Genomic DNA, 22548 nt, shown 5'->3' with positions numbered 1-22548 from the left:
AAAGCCATAACATTCATTGATAACTAGTAAAACTGTTATAATTCCCCCACAGCACTCCTTAAAAGAGGTTGCCTCCCGACTATAAGCGAGCGTGATAAATTCTCCGTATGGAGGGTAACAGTTTGTATGAAATATAATGAACTCCGTAAGGATTTATTATTCGTTTTAGTCTAAATGTCATCAAGATCGCATACACTAACAAGATGGCATTGGTTACAGCAGAGAGAGAGAGAGCGACTCACCTTTTATTGAGCCCTTAGTAAAGGTTGGTGCGTGCTGGCACCAGATGGAACCTTCTTCTCAGGTCCCATATGCGTCCAGCAGTTCCTGGCCCCTGGCCGCCAGCCCGAGCTGGGTGCCTTGTGATCGTTTGCAAAACGGGCATGAAGTGTCATGCGCTCTTCGGAACATCTTATGCAAGAGCCCGGGATGCGCTGGCGACCCCACTTGCGTGCGTGGCACGATCGTTTGCTGCCTCCGGCTGAGTTGCGGATGCGGACGGGGAAGCCTACGTCTGCCGCTTCTGTACATTTGAGTGATGTCTTTGTAATTTGTCACGGCCTGCGGTAGCTCTGGCTCGTCGCCGGCCCGGGTAGACAGTTCTCGGGCCTAGTGGTCGGCGAGTGTGTTGCCTGCCACAAGTAAGTGAGCCGTGACCCACACGAGCTCAACGGCCCTTGCTCACCGGCTTGATGACGATCGCTAGTGCCGCGGGAGAGATGTTACCCTTGTGGTAGCTTGCGTAGGCGGTCTTGCAGTCCATTAACACGGTTCTCATACCCGGTTGTGCGAGTGCGAGGGCCACGGCAACTTCTGCTTCGACTGTATTCGTCGTCCGTATCGACGCGCCTGTGACCACTTTATCGATGATGGTGACGACCACCGCTGCTCTGGTGCCGTGCTCGGGAAGCGAGGCGTCCGCGTAGAGAACCTCGGGGTCCTCTTCAGTTGTCGAGCCAGCGCCTTGGCCCGCGCAGAGCGTCTGCATGTTCCGGGGGAGGGCTTGGTCTTAATAATCTCTCTCCACGTTGTGGGGAGCGACTCCCCTGTCAGTTGCTGTTAAATTCCCGTTCTATCTTGCATAGGACGGCCCGGCCATGCTCTGTCCGGCTCTGCCTTACTCTCTGGTGGGATATGTGTGCTTCCACCAGCTCTTCCACCATGTTGTGTGCACCCATGTCCAGCAACTTCTGCGTGGACGAGTAGACTGGGATGCCCATGGCGAGCTTGACTGCTTTCCTTATCGTCGTGTTCAGTGTCCCGCGGTTCACCTTCGTAAGCTGGAGATATGGGGCGGAGTACGTTACGCGTGACTCAACGAATGCCTGCACCAGGAGCACTGCATCTTCTTCTTTGATCACTCTGTTCCGGTTCGTGACTCTCCGGATCATGATCAGGACCTGCTCTGATGTGGTCCTCATTTTGTTGACGCTCCGTGCGCCTTGCCGTCGCTGCGCAACAGGAAGTCTAGTATCCGGATCTGCTACGTTGGCTTGATCTCTGTGCCGTCGATGGTGATAATTATGTTCAGCGATGGCTCTTTCTTTGGTCTCCCGGGCTGTACCATGAGAAGCTCCGATTTCTGTGGAGCGCAGCTCAGGCCGGAGGGCGTGGCATACTCGTGAACAGTCGTTGCTGCTCTCTGCAGGGCTTCCTCCGCCCAGGCATCGGACCCGCGCAGTTCGTTCACACCGTTAGATCTTCGGCATAGAACGTGTGGTCCACGCCTTCGTTCTGATTGAGTAGTTAAGGCAGGGGCAGGAGGACCAGATTGAAAAGCAGAGGTGACAGTACCGACCTCTGTGGGGTACCCCTGTCTCAGAGCTCCACAGGTTCAGACCGTTCCTCTCCTATCCGGGTAGTCACCAGTTTATTGGTTAGGCAATCTTTAATATAGGCGCGCGTCTTGCGGCCACACCCAGTCTTGCACAGCTTCTCGAGCACGCTGGCGGGGGTACATTGTCGAAGGCGCAATTGAGGTGCAAAGCCAGTATACCCCGGAGCGCGTGTCTCGTTGCTCTCTTAATCACTAGTTCGTGTAGTTGGATCAGGACGTCTTGTGTGCTCAGGTGCTGCAGGAATCCACACATGGTCGTCGGCATCTGACTAGTCTCGCCAGGTGTGCTTGAAGTCTTCTGAGAACCATGCCTTCCATGACCTTGCCCACACAGGACGTGAGCGAGATCGGGCGCATGTTCTCGATCGTCAGAGGTTCGCCGTGTTCCTGTATGAACCGTACCTCGCCCTCTTTCCATTCTGCAGGCAACGTCGAGCTTTCCCAGGTTCTGTTGATGTGACCCTGGAGCCCGCGTGCCGCCGCATCGCTCATGTTGTTGAGCAGCTTGTATGTAATGGCGTCCGTTCCGGGTGCGCTCGTCTTATTACTCTCGTTTATGGCTGTTAATAAATCCGTAATGGTGAACGGTTCTTCCAATGCCGGATTTTCTGGTCCCCCGTACTCCTCCGGTATCGGAAATCGCCCTCTCTCCGTCTTGAGGTAGATCGCCCTGAGGTCTTCAATGAGCCTTTGGTCGTTGCCATCCTAAGCGTTCAGAACTTTGGTGAGGTTGCGGTTGGTTGCGGTCTTGCTGCTCAACGGGTCGATCAGGTGTCTGAGCAGGCACCAGGTTTCCGCGCCGACATCTTTCCCTGCAGCTCGTCCCACGTACTCATCCAGTTCTCTCGGCAAAGCTTGGTTGCGTACTCAGCGATGTGTTTATTGAGTCTCGCGATGCGTTTGTCGAGTTTTTGTTCCGACGTTGACGCTTCCATCTTCGTGTGAGCGAGTGCCGCAACGCCCACATGTGTGCGAGCTTAGCATCGACGAAGGGCGTCTGCATCGTTGCCACTACTTCGTGAGTAAATCTGTCGAGCGCGACCTTTTGTTCTCGGGCCGATTCTGCGTACGTTTGATGTCTGGCGTCCTTCGCGTTTTCTCCTGAGGCCTCGTTTTCTTCGTCCTTGTGGTTGCGCATTCGGTCCCAGTCGGTGGTCCGGGCTTTGCCGTGGTACGCCAGGAACCTTGGTTCCTTGATCATTACACTTATGATGCTGTGGTCGGAGCCCAGGTCTGCGTCTTGGTTCCGCCAGGCCACTTCTAGAGAGCCCGCCATCCACGACAGGTCGGGTGTGGTGTCCCTGTTGACGCTGTTTCCCTTTCGGGTGACGATGCCTGGTTCATTAAGGAGCGCCATTTCTTGGTCGTCCATTGCCTTTGCTAGGACCTTACCTCGTTTAGATTGGTATTCGTAACCCCATGTAGTGTGAAGGGCGTTGAAGTTGCCTAGGACCAGGAGCGGCCAGTTCCCCGCCAACGTTTTCGCCTGGCTCACTGTTGTTTATAAGTCGTGCTGCCTTTGTAACGGCCTGCAGTATGTGCTCATCACAAACAGGTTTTCGGCACTGCCAATCGTCCATGTGTGGACCTCGGCCAGCGTGTGTTTGCAGCCCCTTTGCGCCGTGAGGTGCTCGGTGGCTTTTATGTTGGTGGGCACCAGAAACGCCATCCCGCCTTCCGTCGGATCCATGTACCATAGGTCACGTATCCCGGCAGTCTGGGTCTGCCGTGCATCTCTTGCAACGCGATCATATCCGGTTTCTGGTCGAGCCCATCTATGTGAAGTTGTAACTCGGCCTCCTTGGTGCGGATGCCCCTGCAATTCCACAGTTAAACGATCGTTATCCCCCCCCCCGCCCCCGCGGATTTACTTTTTACTGTTCGGCGTTTGCGTCATCTTCATTGATGTTTCGATGCGACCGCGCTTGTTCGCGATCGATTCCTTGACTTTATTGGCACTTTCTTTCTTTAGCGCTGCGAACTTGTTCTTCAGGGTTATCGTTACTGTTTTCGCCGCCAGTCGTTCGTGCTTGACTAACAGGATCTTTTTTCACCTTCTAAGGCCTCTAGCCAGGCATTCGTATTGCCGACCTTCGCGTTGATTTGATTGGTGGCTGCGCGTATCGCTGCCAGTTTGCCCCCTTGCGGTGGATGCTGTTGTTGATGTGACGTTTGTGGTGCCGCTGCTGCGATCTCGTAGTCAACAGTGGTTTCAGCGTCCATCGCTTCTTGAACATTCAATGCTTGTTGCCTGGGCTGCGTCTCTCCTCTCCGCTCTTGGCGGGATGAGGGGAAACCTCTCCACGACACCTTGCGTTTCTCGTTGGCGTCCTCGGGCGCCGTGGTCGTTTTGGTTATTTTAGTCGCTGAGCTGCCGCTAGATAGCGCATCTATTTTACTCATGAGTGCTCTGATCTGCACGTCCTGTTTCTGAATCTGGGTGTTTCGCCTTTCGATTAATCTTTTCAGTCTTGTACATTCGCCACACTCTTGACGTGTTGCGGCGTTCTGGTTAGAGGAGGGAGGTGGGGCAGGGTTGAGGGGTAGAAACCTTCTGTGGTTCCCTAGAGCGACGGAAAGCCTCTCGGGCTAGCCCATCTTTTTCTTGGCGAGTACCCCTCGTTGGTGGGACTCACCCCGAGTTTTCCATCTGGTCCGAGACCTCGAACGGGATCCCGGGCGTCTTCTGCTCGAGCTTCGACTGCCTCCTTTTCCCGCCGTCTTCCAGCGGCGGCCACCCTCGGAGCCAGCCGTTCGCGTTTGGTCGGCACCGTTCGGTACGCTTCGGGCACGGTATCTCGATTGTCGGCGGCTTTGGTGGCCGCCTTTCCGGTCGACATTCTCCAACGGCTCCGAAAAGAGGTGCTGCTTTGGAGTCGCCTTGCAGGACCTTTTCCTCTTGGTTGCTGTAGTTGTGGGCCCGGTGCCGTTCTCAGCGCCGGCGCCGCACCACGTACGGCGTCCTAAATTTTGCCTTAGAGACCCGGTCGGCGGTGAGATGCTTACCGCCGCACAGGCCGCACTTCGGCACGCACGCATGCCCTCTGTCCAGGCTGGCAACGCGGCCGCACTGGTAGCAGACATCGATGTGCTTGTGGTGCAGGGAGGATTCAACGAGCAGGTTCCCGTAACGCACGTAGTTGGGAAGCTTGGGTCCCTTGAAGGCGATCACCACGGACCTGGTATTGCCAATCCGTTTCGCCTGCAACGCCGTCGGGTTGTGTTTGTGCACCACTAGGTCTTGAATTTCTTGGGTGGTGCCCTGTAGCGGTATGCCCCGTATCACTCCTTTAAGTGTTTGGTGAGGCGCCGATTCGTAAGCCCTCACCCCGTGGGACGTCCCTCAAATGTCGATGAGTTTCACCATGGCGTACTTGTCGGCGTGCTCCCTCTTCGAGGTACTCACGACGAGTATGTTCTGCTGATGGTTTGGACAAATAATATCTTCTTCTCTTGTTGCAATTGCACCGACTTTGGCCGCCCCAGTAATGGCTCTGCTGATTTCGACCCGCACCACGTCGCTCACGTGAAGCCCGCTGTCTGGCCGCATTACAATATTCACGTCTTCGCGCGAAAGCTCTGGCATTCTGGCGCCCTTGAGCAGCTTGCCCTTGTTTACTCGCTTCATCCTGTGACAGAATCTCTTGCCTGTGGTGACATCGAAGTCATCGCCACGTCTGTTGCTGACGTGAGCCGCGGCTTCGGCGCCATCTTGGCTTGCGTGGCTCCATTGCTTCAACTTCTCGCTGGCAGTTTTCCACCCCTGGGCTCCCGTGAGTTGATCCGGCGAAATCCCTTCACCATCGCCCTGAATTCTCATAGCGGTGGATATATTGGGTCAGTTTCTGCTTGCTAAATTAGCGATTGGTCGGTAATTGGCTGCGGCTCGATGTCGCCTGAGGGTATGCCTACCGCTTCCGTCGGGCGAAGCCGAGGCCTGTGGGCACTCCTCGTGGGTCACAAATTCAGCTCTAATTACCGAATAAATGAACCCCCACCTCGGAATTCGTTATGCCGGTGGTCCACGTATGTTCCCACATCCGATCGATGCACTTTCATGAAGGTCCGTATGGAATAATCGGCGCAATTAGTGAAAATTCAGAGAGCTGATGTAAAACACGTTCATTCAGCAATGCAATCATAGGTTACTGGAGGCGTTATTTTAGTTCAAACAGAGGCAAACGAATGGGCGCCATTGCGTTGAGTAATTGACGTGCAGCATTTGTGATTTTTGAAATTTTATTCTTTTTTTGTATTCAAGATTATTTGTCAAAGCTGGGGCAGCCAAGCAAAGGAAGTCCCGGCGGCAACATGCGAACTGTGTGGGACATGCCGCGGTGGCACATGTGTCAAGAATCCCCAGTGCGAAAGCTACGGACGCTGATGCATCCTCATGGTATTAATTCCTCTGGATCGGCGGGTGCCTCTCTCCCTCAGAGCACATATGTTGCGGTAATGTGGTTATATGTGTCACCTTTCCAATAAATGTTCACATGTTTACTCGGCTTCCTAAATCGTTTTTCTGAAACATCTTTCAAAGGTGCACCCTTGCCATTTTTAGTGAGATCACACCAGCGTCGACCACACGACGTGTCAGTGGCCTTGCAGAGGCGAGGGTTGGCGGATTCGCCGACAGTACGCGCCGACGTGTAAGGTGATTTCCGGTCTTTGTGTCATGCGCTGCGCTGTTCACTTATGAATTACGTTGCGCCACTAGAAGGCCGTACACACGTCGTGCGGTCGTTGCTCGAGCGATATTACCGTATTTTATGGTGTATTAGAAGCTCTGTTTTTCTGAAATTTCTTACGTGCGTCTCATACAGCGGCGTGCCATATATGCATCAAGCCAAGCTCGATGGTGTGGTCAGTCTGCACGTATTTTTTTACGAGCTCAGGAAACCGTTATCGGCACTATTCTGAACGAAATCCAATTTTGTTTGAACAGTGAAGCGACCGTGGCGGGGGCTGCCATCTCCGAGGGCTCGCCCCGCAGGCAGCTCGGCTACTCTAGCGCACCCGTCGCCACTTTGATACAGGTGCTTCTCCAGTCAGACGTCAGGCGTACTTGTTCGTTATGATTATGACGTTAGCATCAGTAGTGTCAAAGTAAACGAAGTAAATGTGCGGAAAGTACGGTAAGCCGGTCATGTGGCATTTGTATAATTTGTATATATTGCAACAGATACGAAAGGCACGGCCAAGAAAGAAGAGAGGACGAAGAGAACGAGGAGTTTGAGAGGCTGAGCTGCGCTACGATCACGCTACGACCATCGCCCATCTCCTGTAATGTAAATAAAACGATTTCTTCGCAACTCTTCGTAACTATATGTATATTGTGGTGAAGGCACTGGGCAGTGGGCATGGCGCTGGTGTGCTGGTGCAAGTGAAGAAGACGACGAGAAGTGCTTGCTTCCCCGTTACGATACAGCGCCGACCTGTTTAAGCCTAGCGCTACAACCTATAACTAGTGACCCTTCTGCTTGGCGAACACCCCTATTAGATTTCGTGGAGCTGCAGGGTTTCTTTTCGACATCCTGGAACTCCGCAGTCGAACGCTACAACCAGCTGTTGCAATGGACGAACCGGGACCGTCCCAGGCTGCCGCTCCCGTGCCCCCCGCTATCGCCTGTTCTGGCGTCATCCGGTAGCGCGATCTGGCTATATTTAGCGGCACAGACGACCACGACGTGGAAGTCTGGCTCGCCGAATATGACCGTGTAAGCGTCTATAATAAGTGGGACCACCGCGCCAAGCTCACAAATGTCATCTTTTACTTGACTGACGTGGCAAACCTATAGTTCCGCAGTCATGAAGCCGATTTTATCACCTGGTCGGCTTTCACGACAACTTTGGCAGAGGTCTTCGGCCGTCCCACTGTTCGCCGGCTTCGCGTTGAGCAGCGCTTACGTGGTCGAGCCAGGAGGAGACCCTCACCAGTTATATTGAATAGTGCTCGGGCTATGCATACGCGTCAACTCATCTATGGACGAAGCTGACGAGGTCAAGAATGTCATGAAAGGCATCGATGACCGTGCGTTCCAGATGCTCGTCGCGAAGAGTCCGCGGACGATTGCCGAGGTCATACAGCTTTGTGAGCAGTACGAAGAGCTGCTCAAGCAGCGTTAATCAACAGGCGCTGCTCAGCAGGACACCGCGGATCTATCTCCGTTGGATTTCGGCCGCGACGCTGCCAACATCTCTGCTTTAATCCCTGAGATAAAGCAATTCATCCATCAGGAAGTCGCACGCCAACTCTCTCTGGCGAACAGCACACCCGCGTAGTCGACAACCTTGGCTCCTTCGCCCCCCACGTCATTCAGACGCAAGTTGCCGCTGCGCTGCCATCTGCCCCTCCTCCGCAGCCTGCAGTTGGACCGCTAACGTACGCTCCCGTTGTCTGCCGGCCTTACGCTCCTCGGGATCCTGATGCCTAGCGGGCCACTGGCACCTTCCATGTGCCGCCGCCACTTTCATGCCCGATTGTCGTCCCTTACTCGGCCGCTGGAGCCCCTGTCGTCAACCCGTGGCGTACATCTGACAACCGGCCAATATGCTATTTCTGCCATTTTCCGGGCCATGTATCACGATTCTGCCGCCGTCGCAGCCCGTGTTTACCTGACAGTGGGGGCGCCTGAAGCTACAGGCCTGCTCGCCTGCCGCGTCAGGATCAATCTAGCGTTCCCCCGGACTCGTCTTACAGCCGCCTCCCTTTCGATGCACGCCGGTCACCTCCCCACGTCGCCGATCCATTTCCCCGATGGTTCGCCGAGCCAGCGCAGCCTGAGAGGAAAACTAGCAGTCTCAGTTCCAGAGGCAAGAACTTCGTTTACTTCGAACACTTCAAGGCCTCATTCTTCGCCGGTGAACGAAAGTCAACAGCACGTAGACGGCATCACCGTACACGCACTTATCGACACCTGAGCCGCTGTTTCTATTATTAAGGAGAAGCTTTGCCGCAACTTGAACAAAGTGAGCATTCCCCTTACCTCTCTTTGTCTGTGTACGGCAACCTCGCATCGCATTCAGCCTTCAGCGTCGTTCACAGCCCGGGCTGTCATTCAAAGCGCTATGTATGTTATAGAATTTGTCGTCCTATCTCGTTCCTCACACGGCGTTATTCTTGGATGAAATTTCTTATGTGTCAATCAAGCTGTCATCGACTGCCCTCGTACCGGACTTACATTATCAGCGCCGTGCTTCGACCCTGACGAGCATTCTTCTCCTGAAGTTGTTGCCACCTCTGACATCGATATCGCACCTTTCTCCGCTGCTCTGGTTCCTGTGTCATGTAACACTGCTACGAACTCATCTGTTCTGTTTACACCGTCGGCCACTTGTGCGCGGCGCCGGAACTTTCTGCTTCCGTTTGCTGTGGTCACGTATTGCGGCGGTTCTGCTGCCCTTTACGTGTGCAATCCGACCGCCTTCCCATCATCCCTTTTCCGCGGCGAGTGCCTGGGTACCGCTGAACCTTTCCATAGCGTTCTCCCAGCCACCATGTTTGGTGATACGCCATCACTTCCGATTTGTTCCGTCACTACTGTCGCCGCGACTGATGCCTCTGTAGACGTCTTTGCTCGTGCCGTCGAAGCAAAACTCGCACCTGCGCAGCACACAGAAATCATCAAGCTCATCATCAAGACTTGACATTGACCAAGCATCCTTGGGCCGACCGTCCGCAGTCGTTCACCGTATCGACACCGGTCAACAAACACCATTGCGCCAGCGTCCTTATCGTGTGTCGGCTGCTGAACGCCGTATCATCGACCAGCACGCTGACGGCATCCTGGAGCGTGGCATCATGCAGCCCTCTATCAGTCTCTGGGCATCTCTGGTTGTCCTCGTTAAAAAAAAGATGGCTCCATTCGCTTCTGCGTCGACTATCGCCGCCCTAACCGAAAAACGCGCAAAGATGTCTATGCATTGCCGCGCATCGACGATGCCTTGGATTGTCTGCAGGGAGCGGAATTCTTTTCCTCGCTGGATTTGCGCTCCGGGTACTGGCAAGGGCCAATGGCGGAGGCCGATCGCCAGAAGACAGCCTTCGTAACGCCTGATAGGCTATAACAATTTACTGTCATGCCGCTCGGCCTCTGCAACGCGCCTACCAATTTCGAGCGAATGATGGACACCATTCTTCGAGGGCTGAAGTGGAAAACGTGTCTCTGTTATTTAGATGACATTGTGGTTTTTTCCACCGACATAGCGTCGCACCCCAGCCGCCTCGAGCAAGTACTTGCGTGCCTCTCCATTGCAGGGCTGCAACTAAATTTGAAGAACTGCCATTTCGGCGCTCGTACGCTTACAATTCTCAGCCAATGTAGTTTCAAAAGACGGTATCCTCCCTGACCCCACCAAGCTTAGCGCCGTATCCGAGTTCCCTAAGCCAATCACCATGAAAGAGCTTCGCAGCTTCATCTGCCTGTGCTCATATTTCCGACGCTTCGTCAGTAACTTTGCCTCTATCATCGCCCCCTTGACGCAGCTTCTCACCGGCAGTTCTGACCTATGAGCCTGGTCCTCGAGGCGTGCGACGACGTATTCCAAGAACTGCGACGCCCTTTCAGCTTTGCTAAAGGAGGATCGCGTCATTCACCGCACTACCACAGCATATCATCCTCAAACTAATGGGATGACAGAACGTTTCAACTGCACCCTTGGTGACATGTTGGCCATGTTTGCTTCATCTGACCACTATAACTGGGATCGCATTCTACCTTTCGTCACCTACGCTTACAATAACGCCACGCAAAGCACCACTGGGATCTCCCCTTTCTTTCTCCTTTACGGACACGAACCTTCATGCACAATTGACACGATTCTACCTTACCGGCCAGATGCTTCGGAGTGGACGACTGTTACTAGAGCGGCTCCTTACGCCAAAGAAGGTCGCCAGCTCGCTCGTTCGTTCACATCCCAGGACCAGTGGCGCTAAAAGCTTCGCCACGATTCATCCACTACGGCTACGTGCTTTGCGCCTGGCTAGCTGGTCGGGTTGTGGGTGTCCTCTACTCCCCCAAGCCATTCCTACAAGCTTCTCCCCAAGTACCACGGTCCTTATCGGGTACTGAAACAAACATCCGCGCTCAACCACCTCATCGAACCAATCGAAATGCCTTCCGACCAGCGTCGTCGAGGCCAGGAGATTGTCCACATGTCCCGGCTCAAGCAGTGCCATGACCCCCCTGTGTACTCCTGTCCTTAGGTCGACATGATGGCTATTCTTTCGGAGGGAGTGATTGTACTCAAGGTACTGGGCAGTGGGCATCTTGCTGGTGTGCTGGTGCAAGAGAACAATACGAAGAGAAGTGCTTGCTTCCCTGTTACGATATCGCGCCGACCTGTTTAGGCCAATCGCTGCAACCTATAACTAGTGACGCTTCTGCTAGGCGAACACCCCGTTGAAATATATACAGTAAACTCTCAGTTGTACGAATGTCGGTTTATCTAATATTTAAGAATAACAAACTTATTCAGAACCCCCGGCAGTTTTCTCATAGATTCTATGCAAAAATCTTTCACTTAAACGAATTTCGGAACAGTCAATATTTCAGTTTAACGAACTCGCTCAGAGGACCAAGGCTTATTTTTACGACCCACGTGGTGTGTAGCGGTATGGCTTCGCCACCTACGCTCTCAAAACATTACAGTGTCCGGCCTAATGATACAGGGCAAAGCGAAGGAATTTGCTCTTCTTCTGCACGTTCGCGGCTTCGAAGCAAGCAGCGGATGGCCTACACGATTTCGGGATACGCATGCGATCGCGTGGAAAACGATTTGCGGCGAAAGCAAGGATGCCGAACAAGAGGCAGCGAGAACCTGGAGGGATGAGGTTGTAGCTAAGGTTGTTGGGTACATTGGAAAGTTGAGAGACTTTGTGTCTCAACAGCAAACTGTGCCAGAATAAGTGTACAAAAACATTGACTCTTTGGACAGTTTTGTTACTTCCTGTGCTTTAAAAGTACAAGTGCAGAAGAAGATTACAGATTCTTTCGCTAAGTGAGAAAGGCAGCATTATAACTGTTATGAACCTTGTACTTTTTGATATGTACAAATTTCATTTCACACATTTTCAACACTATGGATGCTATGTCTGTTGCTCCATGAATTGCACTTCAAACTTTTGACTCTGCATGCCATGTCTCATGTTGGTCTAGTGAATATTCAGTTTAGTGCACTTTCACTTAAGTGAACTATTTCCTTCGGTCCCTTGAATATCACTCAAGCGAGAATTCACTATATATATATATATATATATATATATATATATATATATATATATATATATATATATATCATCAGCCTGGTTACGCCCACTGCAGGGCAAAGGCCTCTCCCATACTTCTCCAACAACCCCAGTCATGTACTAATTGTGGCCATGACGTCCCTTCAAACTTCTTAATCTCATCCGCCCACCTCACTTTCTGCCGCCCCCTGCTACGCTTCCCTTCCCTTGGAATCCAGTCCATAACCCTTAATGACCATCGTTTATCTTTCTGCCGCCCCCTGCTACGCTTCCCTTCCCTTGGAATCCAGTCCGTAACCCTTAATGACCATCGGTTATCTTACCTCCTCATTACATGTCCTGCCCATGCCTATTTTTTTTTCTTGATTTCAACTAAGATGTCATTACCTCGCGTTTGCTCCATCACCCAATCTGCTCTTTTCTTATTTCTTAACGTTACACCTGTCATTCTTCTTTCCATAGCTCGGTGCGTCGTCCTCAATTTGTGTAGAACCCTTTTCGTAAGCCTCCAGGTTTCTGCTCCGCAGGTGAGTACTGGTAAGACACAGCTATTATACACTTTTCTCTTGAGGGATAATGGCAATCTGCTGTTCATGATCTGAGAATGCCTGCTAAACGCACACCAGCCCATTCTTATTCTTCTTATTATTTCCGTCTTATGATCCGGATCCGCTGTCACTACCTGCCCTAAGTAGATGTATTCCCTTACCACTTCCAGTGCCTCGCTACCTATTGTAAATTGCGGTTCTCTTCCAAGACTGTTAAACATTACTTTAGTTTTCTGCGCATTAATTTTTAGACCCACTCTTCTGCTTTGCTTCTCCAGGTCAGTGAGCATGCATTGCAATCGGTCCCCTGAGTTACTAAGCAAGGCAATATCATCAGCGAATCGCAAGTTACTAATGTATTCTCCATTAACTTTTATCCCCAATTATTCCCAATCCAGGTCTCTGAATACCTCCTGTAAACACGCTGAGAATAGCATTGGAGAGATCGTATCTCCCTGCCTGACGCCTTTCTTTATTGGGATTTTGTTGCTTTCTTTATGGAGGACTACGGTGGCTGTGGAGCCGCTATAGATATCTTTCAGTATTTTTACATACGGCTCGTCTACACGCTGGTTCCGTAATGCCTCCATGACTGCTGAGGTTTCGACAGAATCAAACGCTTTCTCGTAATCAATGAAAGCTATATATAAGGGTTGGTTATATTCCCCACATTTCTTTATCACCTGATAGATAGTGTGAATATCGTCTATTGTTGAGTAGCCTTTACGGAATCCTGCCTGGTCCTTTGCTTGACAGAAGTCTAAGGTGTTCCTGATACTATTTGCGATCACCTTAGTAAATAGCTTGCGGGTAATTGACAGTAAGCTGATCGGTCTATAATTTTTCAAGTCTTTGGCGTCCCCTTTCCTATGGATTAGGATTATGTTAGCGTTCTGCCAAGATTCCGGTACGCTCGAGGTCATGAGGCATTGCGTATACAGGGTGGCCAGTTTCTCTCGAACAATCTGTCCACCATCCTTCAGAAAATCTGCTGTTACCTCAACTTTTTCAGCTGCCTTCCCCCTTTGGATATCTCCCAAGGCTTTCTTTACTTCTTACGACGTTACCTGTGGGATTTCGAATTCCTCTAGACTGTATTCTATTCCAATATCGTCGTGGGTGCCACTAGTACTGCATAAATCTCTATAGAACTCCTCAGCCACTTGAACTATCTCATCCATATTAGTAATGGTATTGCCGGCTTTGTCTCTTAACGCATACATCCGATTCTTGCCAATTGCTAGTTTTTTCTTCACTGCTTCTAGGCTTCCTCCGTTCCTGAGAGCATGTTCAATTCTATCCATATTATACTTCCTTATGTCAGCTGTCTTACGCTTGTTGATTAACTTCGAAAGTTCTGCCAGTTCTGTTCGAGCTGTAGGGTTAGAGGCTTTCATACATTGGCGTTTCTTGATCAGTTCTTTCGTCTCCTGCGATAGTTTACCGGTATCCTGCCTAACGGAGTTACCACCGACATCTATTGCACACTCATGAACGATGCTTATAAGATTGTCGTTCATTGTTTTAACACTAAGGTCCTCTTCCTGAGTTAAAGCCGAATACCTGTTCTGTAGCTTGATCTGGAATTCCTCTATTTTCCCTTTTACCGCTAACTCATTGATCGGCTTCTTAAGTACCATTTTCTTCCGTTCCCTCCAGGCTAATTCGAGTTCTTACCATCCAGTGGTCACTGCAGCGCACCTTGCCGAACACGTTCACTTCTTGTTTGATGCCAGGGTTAGCGCAGAGTATGAAGTCTATTTCATTTCTAGTCTCGCCGTTCGGGCTCCTCCAGGTCCACTTTCGGCTATCCCGCTTGCGGAAGAAGGTATTCATTATCCGCATATTATTCTGTTCCGAAAACTCTACTAATAACTCTACCCTGCTATTCCTAGTGCCTATGCCATATTCCATCACTGCCTTATCTCCAGCCTGCTTCTTGCCTACCTTGGCATTAGAATCGCCCATTAGTATAGTGTATCTTGTTTTCTCTCTACCCATCGCCGATTCCACGTCTTCATAGAAGCTTTCGACTTCCTGGTCATCATGACTGGATGTAGCTGCGTAGACCTGTAAAACCTTCATTTTGTACCTCTTATTAAGTTTCACAACAAGACCTGCCACCCTCTCGTTAATGCTATATAATTCCTGTATGTTACCAGCTATATTCTTATTAATCAGGAATCCGACGCCTAGTTCTCGTCTCTCTGCTAAGCCTCGGTAGCATAGGACGTGCCCGCTTTTTAGCACTGTATATGCTTCTTTTGGCCTCCTAATTTCACTGAGCCTTGTTATGTACCATTTACTGCCCTATAATTCCTCGAATAGCACTGCTGGACTCTCCTCACTTCATTATATTCTAGCGGTAAACGTTGCCAGGTTCATATTCCAATAGCGGCCTGTCTGGAGCCAGGGATGCTTAGCACCCTATATATATATATATATATATATATATATATATATATATATATATATATATATATATATATATATATATATATATATATATATATATATATGTAGGCCCATATATATATATATATATATATGGGCCTACAAAGTATTTGCAAAGGTAATCGCAAATTGAATCAGGAACACCTTATACTTCTGTCAACCAAATGACCAGGCAGGATTCCGTAAAGGCTACTCAACAATAGATCATATACACACTATCAATCAAGTGATAGAGAAATGTGCAGAATAGAACCAACCCTTATATATAGCTTTCAGTGACTTCAAGAAAGCGTTTGATTTAGTCGAAACCTCAGCAGTCATGGAGGCATTACGGAATCAGGGTGTAGATGAGCCATATGGAAAAATACTGGAAGATATCTATAGCGGCTCCACAGCCACCGTAGTCCTCCACAAAGAAAGCAACAAAATCCTAGTAAAGAAAGGCGTCAGACAGGGAGATACGATCTCTCCAGTGCTATTCACAGCATGTTTACAGGAGGTATTCAGAGACCTGGAGTGGGAAGAGTTCGGGATGGGAGTTGATGGAGAGTGCCTTAGCAACTTGCGATTCGCTGATGATATTGCCTTGCTTAAAAAGTGCGCTGGCATCAGCAACAATGTTGAATGACACTGAGTCAAGGGCAGATGAGTGCGGTGGAATTGTAACGTCTTCAGCAACAAATACTTTACCTTTAGGTTCACGAGCGTCAAGGAATGGGGCACTACACAGCGTTTGAATTTCCACTTCAGCACGAGAACAGTCCATGACGGCCTTATTAGCGGAAGGGAAATCCCAGCCGAAAATAAGATCCTGGGATCAAGAACACAGCACCAAAAATTCGACGATGTAGAGGAGGCCGTTGATCACAACGCGAGCAGTACACGCAGGTGCAGGCGTGATGCGGTCTGCGCTGGCAGTACGAAGTGACACGTTGGACAGTGCCGTCGTGACTTTTCTGAGAGAACGGCAAAGTTTGGCAATAATAACTGAAACTGCGGCACCAGTGTCAACGAGGGCGAGTGCTGCGACGCCGTCCACGTATACGTCAATAACATTAGTCGGAGAAGGGAGAGCCCCTGATCTGTTCGTGGGCTGGAGAGACAAAGTTGAAGGGTGGGTCTAAAAATTATTCTGCAGAAAGCTAAAGTCTCGGAAGAGAAAAGCAGTTTACGACAGGTAGGGAGGCACTGGAAGTGGTAAGAGAATACATCTATTTAGGACAGGTAGTGACTGCGGATCCGGATCATGAGACTAAAATAATTAGAAGAATAAGATTTGGCTGGGGTGCGTTTGGCAGGCATTCTCAGGTCATGAACAGCAAGTTCCATTATCCCTCAAGAGAATAGTGTATAACAGCTGTGTCTTACCAATACTCACCTACGGGGGAGAAACCTAGAGACTAAGGAGAAGAGTTCTACTTAAATTGAGGACGACGCAAAGAGCTATGGAAAGAAGAATGATAGGTAGAACGTTAATGGGGAGATAAGAGAGCAGATCGGGTTAGGGAACAAACGCAAGCTAACGACATCTTAGTTGAAATAAAAAAAAGAAATGGGCATGGGCAGGGCATGTAATGAGAAGAGAAGATAACAGATCGGCATTAAGGTTTACGAACTGGATTCCAAGGGAAGGGAAGCGTAGCAGGGGGCGGCAGAAAGTTAAAAAAATTACATTATGGGGTTTTACGTGCTAAAACCACTTTCTGATTATGAGACACGCTGTTGTGCCGGAATGTGGCAATTTTGACCGCCTGGGGTTCTTTAACGTGCACCTAAATCTAAGTACAACGGATGTTTTCGCATTTCGCTTCAATCGAAATGCGGCCGCCGTGGCCGCGATTCAATCGCGCGACCTCGTGGTCAGCAGCGCAACACCATAGCCACTTACCAACCACGGCGGGTGGCAGAAAGTTTGGTGGGCGGATGAGATTACGATGTTTGCAGGGACAACATGGCAACAATTAGTACATGACCGGCGTAGTTGGAGAAGTATGGGAGAGGCATTTCACCTGCAGTGGGCGTAACCAAACTGATGCTGCTGATGATGATGATATTAAGAGTATTGGATGACTCTGCGGGGGAAAAACAACGGCGCCTCCAAAGAACGACGGCGAAATGCCCGCAGAAGCGCACTCTATGGAGTTTCGCTGAAGTCGACGAATTACCGGTCTGCCACCAGAGGTGGCTTCCGATGGCGACAGCCCACCACATTCTTCCAGCTACCCATGGCAGCCCCACATCGAACCATCAACCTTCGGCGTAAAAGCCGGGGAAGACATGGACGGATGACTCAGCTTTTACAAACACGCTTGTCGGTTCAATGGCTGAAATGCCACAGCCGAGCTTAACAAAGTTGCCGTCTTCCTGAAGGGAACCGCATCCTTGTGGCTTGAAAACCACGAATAAAGTATGGCGACGTGGGAAAAGTTCGTAGACGAAATGAGGAAGTGCTTCGGAGATCTGCCAGCTAAAGAGAATCCTGTCGAGCAAACCCTAATGCAGCGAGCCCAAGTTCCCAGTGAAACCTGCATGACGTACATCGAGGAAGTACTGAAGTTGGGCAAGGGCCTCGACCCACAGATGACAGGAAAGGACAAAGTTGGTCATCTTTTAAAAAAGATCACCGAGGACCTGCAGGAGTCCCTCATCGGAAAACAGTCTTGGGCTCCATAAGACAAGTCATGCGGCACAGCCGCACCATTGAAGCCTTGAAAGTTCGGCATATCACACCGAAGTTCGGCCGCCTGGCCAACGTAACTAACGTCGCCAGTGTTGACGTGGTCCTAACTCTATCCAACTTTGCGTCAGTTATTCCGCAAGGGGTGCACTAAGACCTTCAACGACTTGAGGCGGCTTACCTCTCAGCTCCGCTGGTTCGAGAGCCCTTTTCTCACTGCGACTTCGGTGAGACGTCCATCACCGGCGCCTACGCACATGCCTAGAACTTGGCTCCTCGTTCAAGAGCGCAAAATCCTACTAAGAACGCGCATCTCAGTTATCAGTTCTATGACGCTACTTACCGAGACCACCTGCATTTTCTCAAGAGTGGGACGGCCGTGCCAGTTATTTTGCTACTGACAGTTTCAGTGCGTCCCGTGAGCGCCCCATCGGCTTCCAATGCGGTATTCGGCAGATTTTGCGCTCATCGCTGTCACACGTCACCACCGTCCTATAAATGAGCGCGCACTTTTTCTCGGCTAAGCAATCGGCACTGTAAAGCGACACGCTGACCTTCTAACTCCTATAACAGGAGAAACCACCAGGCGAATTACCGTAGCGACTCACCAGCTTCTTGCCGAGTTTGACAAAGCCGCCTTCACACCAGCGCAGGTCTCCATCTCCGCGGTGACGTCTCGCGTCACCGCAGCCGGGAAGCGAGGCGGAACCACCAATGGAGTTGAGGTCGCCAGTCATCATCAGCTACACGCCCCAATGCCTCCGCCAGTCACCATGTGTGATAACAAGATTCGTGCTTTAGTGGACATTGTTGCTACGTTTGGCCTTAGTGGACACAGGAGCGAGTGTCTCCGTTATCAGCCTGGATTTCAAAATCCGACTAGGCCATAAAATGTTGTTTCGCTGGGACAACGCTAATGCATTTCGTGCTGTGAGTGGGTAGTTGCTCCGATTTATTGGTGTGTGCACCGCGAACGTTTATTTCTCCAATAACGTATATAAAAACGAATTTGTAGTGCGTGCTCCATTCACTCACAACGTAATTCTTGGCTTCGACTTCCAACAACAGTGTGGTACCACTGTTGGCAGTGGTACTGGCGAGCTTTTGCTGTATCCTCTTGCCGACGAACCGGCTACCACTTCACGCACAACTGCCGTCATTGAAGATGCCGCCTTACCCGCACGTTCTTTATCCTGAGTTCGAGTTGCTGCTTGCGGTGTGGACGCCGATACATTTGATGCAATTGTTCAGCCTGTGCCTTCAGTGGTTGTGAAGAAAAGTCTGCTCGTACATCGATGCCTCCTCTCTGCGGTCTGCCGAACAACTACACTGTGGGTGCCAAATTTAGCCTCCCAATATGTTGTGCTACCGAGTGGTATGAGACTTGCCTATTTTAAAGTGGATACCAGTCTCAGCTTAGGCGTTTAACTGATGACAAGCCACACCAGTCCCAAGACCATGGGGTCGGCCCCGTTGTCTTTGACGACTCATTGCCTGTTTTTAAATATTTACAAGTCACCGTCTTCAGAGAAGCGTCAAGCCTTGGTCAGCGTCCTTAGTAGGCAGGCGCCATTATTTGATTTCGCGGACAATGCTAACAAACATCGCGTTCCAACTACGTGGGCCCGCCACAGGATCGACTCGGAGTCTGCGCATCCCATCAGGTAGAGGCCTTACCGCGTATCCACGTCAGAGCGCAAGATCATCGCTCAACAGGTCGACGAAATGCTAGCCCAGGCCGTCATCCAATATTGCTCCAGCACTTGGGCTGCGCCGGTCATCGTCGTAGAAAAGAAAGATGGGTCCTGGAGGTTTTCTGTCCACCATCGGCGTCTCAATTCTGTGACAAAAAAAGGTTGTGCATCCGCTTTCCCGGATCGATGGCGTTATCGACTTCCTTCATTCTGCATCCTACTTTTTAACTGTGGACCTCCGATCTGGCTACTGGCAAATACCCATGCATTCAGCTGACAAAGAGAAAACTGCTTTTGTGACCCCAGACGGCTCGATTAAATTCAACGTCATGCCGTTTGGTTTTTGCAACGCGCCTGCAACATTTGAAAGGTTTATGGACACTGTACTGGGCCACCTGAAATGCAAGGCTTGTTTGTTTATCTAGACGACGTCGTCATTTTTGGCCGCACGTTTGCTGAGCACAACCGTTGACTGTACGTTGTTCTGACGTGCCTTGAACCAGTTGCGTTTACCCTCCACTCCAGGAAATGTCACTTAAGCCAACGAGAGGCGCTAGTACTTGGACATCTAGTGCACACGCAGGGGGTGCAACCAGACCCCCAGAAAGTCGCTGCAGTTAGCGGCTTTAAACAACCACAGTCACAACGTGAGCTGAAGAGCTTCTTGGGTCTTTGCTCGTACTTCCGATGTGTTGTGCTCAACTTTGCCGATACTCTCTAATCTTTGACTTCATTGCTGCGCAAGGATAATCCTTTCACCTGGACAGCAGATCGCGATTCCTCGTTTCGTTAACTGAAGTTTCTGCTCTCTTCCGGACCCATACCTCACCATTTCGACCTTTCTGCCAGAAAATAATTGCACGCGGACGCGAGTGGGATCGGCCTCGGCGTGGTCCTCGTTCAGCGTTTTGGTGACACCGAGCATGACATTACCTATGCCAGCCTTTTGTTGTGCAAAGCCAAACGGAACTATACCGTCACTGAGCATGAGTGTCTCGCTGTTGTCTTTGCAGTCCAGAAGTTCCGCCTATATCTCTACGGACGCCACTTCACGATCGTTACTGATCTACATTCACAATGTTGGTTGGTTGCCCTTCGCGACCCGTCTTGTCGCCTTGCTCGATGGGCGCTACGTTTGCAGGAATTGGACTTTGCAGTCCGCTACAAGAGTCGCCGACATCGTGCGGACGCCGACTGTCTTTCGAGGCTCCCTCTACCAACAAGTGCATGTGACGCCGACAATTTGGATGACTTTCTGGCTGCCATCAACGACATTCTCTTTCCAGACCTAGCCACTTTCCGGGAAGAGCAGCGTAACGACCGCAGCCTGGATGCCCTTTACGCCTCAGCTGCTCAACCAACAGGTAAAAATTGCTTTGTCATCCAAGATGGACTGCTGTACAAGAACAGTTATGCGGCTGATGGCACCCGCCTCCTCTTGGTTGTCCCTAAGAATTTGAGAAGCCGCGTTATCCGTGCTATGCACGACGACTCAACCGCTGGGCAGTTGGGTGTCACCAGAACATACCACCGCATTCATGGCCGATTCTACTGGATTACTACGCGGCGGAATATAGAAAGGTAAGTGGCCAGTTGTAACAAGTGCCAGCAATTCAAGCGCCCAAATACTGCTGCGGTCGGACTCCTTGACCCTGTGGCGCCACCATCATCTCCTTTCGAAATGGTTGCAATGGATCTTCTCGGCCCATTCTCGCGCTCAACAAACGACAACCATTGGGTTGTTGTGTTCGTCGACCATCTGACGCGTTATGCTGAAAGTGCACCAATACCCACGGCCACGGTTCGTGTTGTTTCGAGCTTCCTCTTGTCGTCCGTTATACTGCGTCATTGAACCCCACGCGGTGATCATGGTCGCAAGTTCCTGGCCTACGTAGTCGATGAGCTGTTGCGTCTCCACGCTTGTCAGTTTCGCCACGCGACCCCGTATCACTCGCAGACAAATGGTCTCGTCGAGCGCACCAACACACCTTTGACCAACAAGTATTCGATGTACGTCGATTCCATGGTCACAACAATTGGGATGACATCTTGCCTTTCATCACTAACGGCTACAACACTGCGAAGCATGCCACTACCGGCTACAGTCCTTTCTATCTTGTTTATGTCAGACCATCCCGCAGCTTCCTTGACACCATTCCACCTTTTAGTCTTCATGCCTACTCTACTATTGCCCAGACTCTCTGCCGTTCTGTGGAAGCACGCCGCATAGCTCAACTCCGCACGTTGGCATCCCAGGACCGCTAAAAGATCAGCTCCGGTTCGCGACATAAGAATGTGTCGCACGACAAAGGGGACATAGTATGGCTTTGGACCCCCAGAAGTTCCAGGCTTGTTACACCGGGCCTTTCGTCCTATTTGACCTATTCGATTGCTCGTGTCGTTACGCTAAAGCTACAGGAAGTGCGATAGAAAAGGAGAACGAAGTGCGCTTGTCATTTCAGCGGCCCGGTGTCCTCGCGGCCGCTTTACATCAATTCATTTTTAAATAAACGCACCCCATCGTAAATATATATATATATATATATATATATATATATATATATATATATATCATATTTTTTTATACACCGTTCCTGATAATATTTTTATTTTTTCGAAATTTGTAAGGATCGACTGTGGCAGATGGCATTCTTGTCGTTGACCTGGATTACTCGAAAAGGCGGAGATTGCCAGCGCGGGAAATCAAATAACCTATTAAATTACATAAAAATTGATAATTAGCTTCTGAATCAGTAAGTTACGGCACACATTGAAATTTTCTAATTGTAGCAAGACGCATCCGTTTGAAAAAAATCTCTAGCATGCCTCCAGTTTATAAATTTTATTTCCCAAAGTGTGGGACGAAATTCTATGGCGTTCCAGTTATTTTTGCGCCTTAATGCATACGACAGCGTTTTCATAAGAAAAGCGAGTGCAATACCAGTGCATATTTAGTCGAGTGTCAGGGTGCTTATAAGGGAAGAAGTGCCAGTCTGGAAATTCTAAGTGCATACACCTTCTAAACTTGCCGGCTACAATTCTTAAATTGCAATATTGCAGTAGCTAACTTATATAGAAAAATAATTTCTGAT

General features: G+C 50.3%; 1 protein-coding gene across 1 annotated transcript in view; it reads left to right on the top strand.

The window, feature by feature from the left end:
- LOC142574357 (uncharacterized) overlaps positions 1-6337 on the top strand; it is a 96444-nt gene extending 90107 nt beyond the window's left edge. Inside the window, exon 5 of the mRNA XM_075683462.1 lies at positions 6099-6337. Coding sequence (XP_075539577.1) covers positions 6099-6221 — 123 coding nt within the window. The 3' untranslated portion in view covers positions 6222-6337. The remainder of the gene's footprint in view (positions 1-6098) is intronic.
- The last annotated feature ends 16211 nt before the right edge of the window (positions 6338-22548 follow it).

This window comes from Dermacentor variabilis, chromosome 3, assembly GCF_050947875.1.
Source record: "Dermacentor variabilis isolate Ectoservices chromosome 3, ASM5094787v1, whole genome shotgun sequence".
Classification (NCBI taxonomy): Eukaryota; Metazoa; Arthropoda; class Arachnida; order Ixodida; family Ixodidae; genus Dermacentor; species Dermacentor variabilis.
The sequence above is the reverse complement of the archived record's forward strand: the minus strand, read 5'-3'. Positions and strand labels throughout refer to the sequence as shown.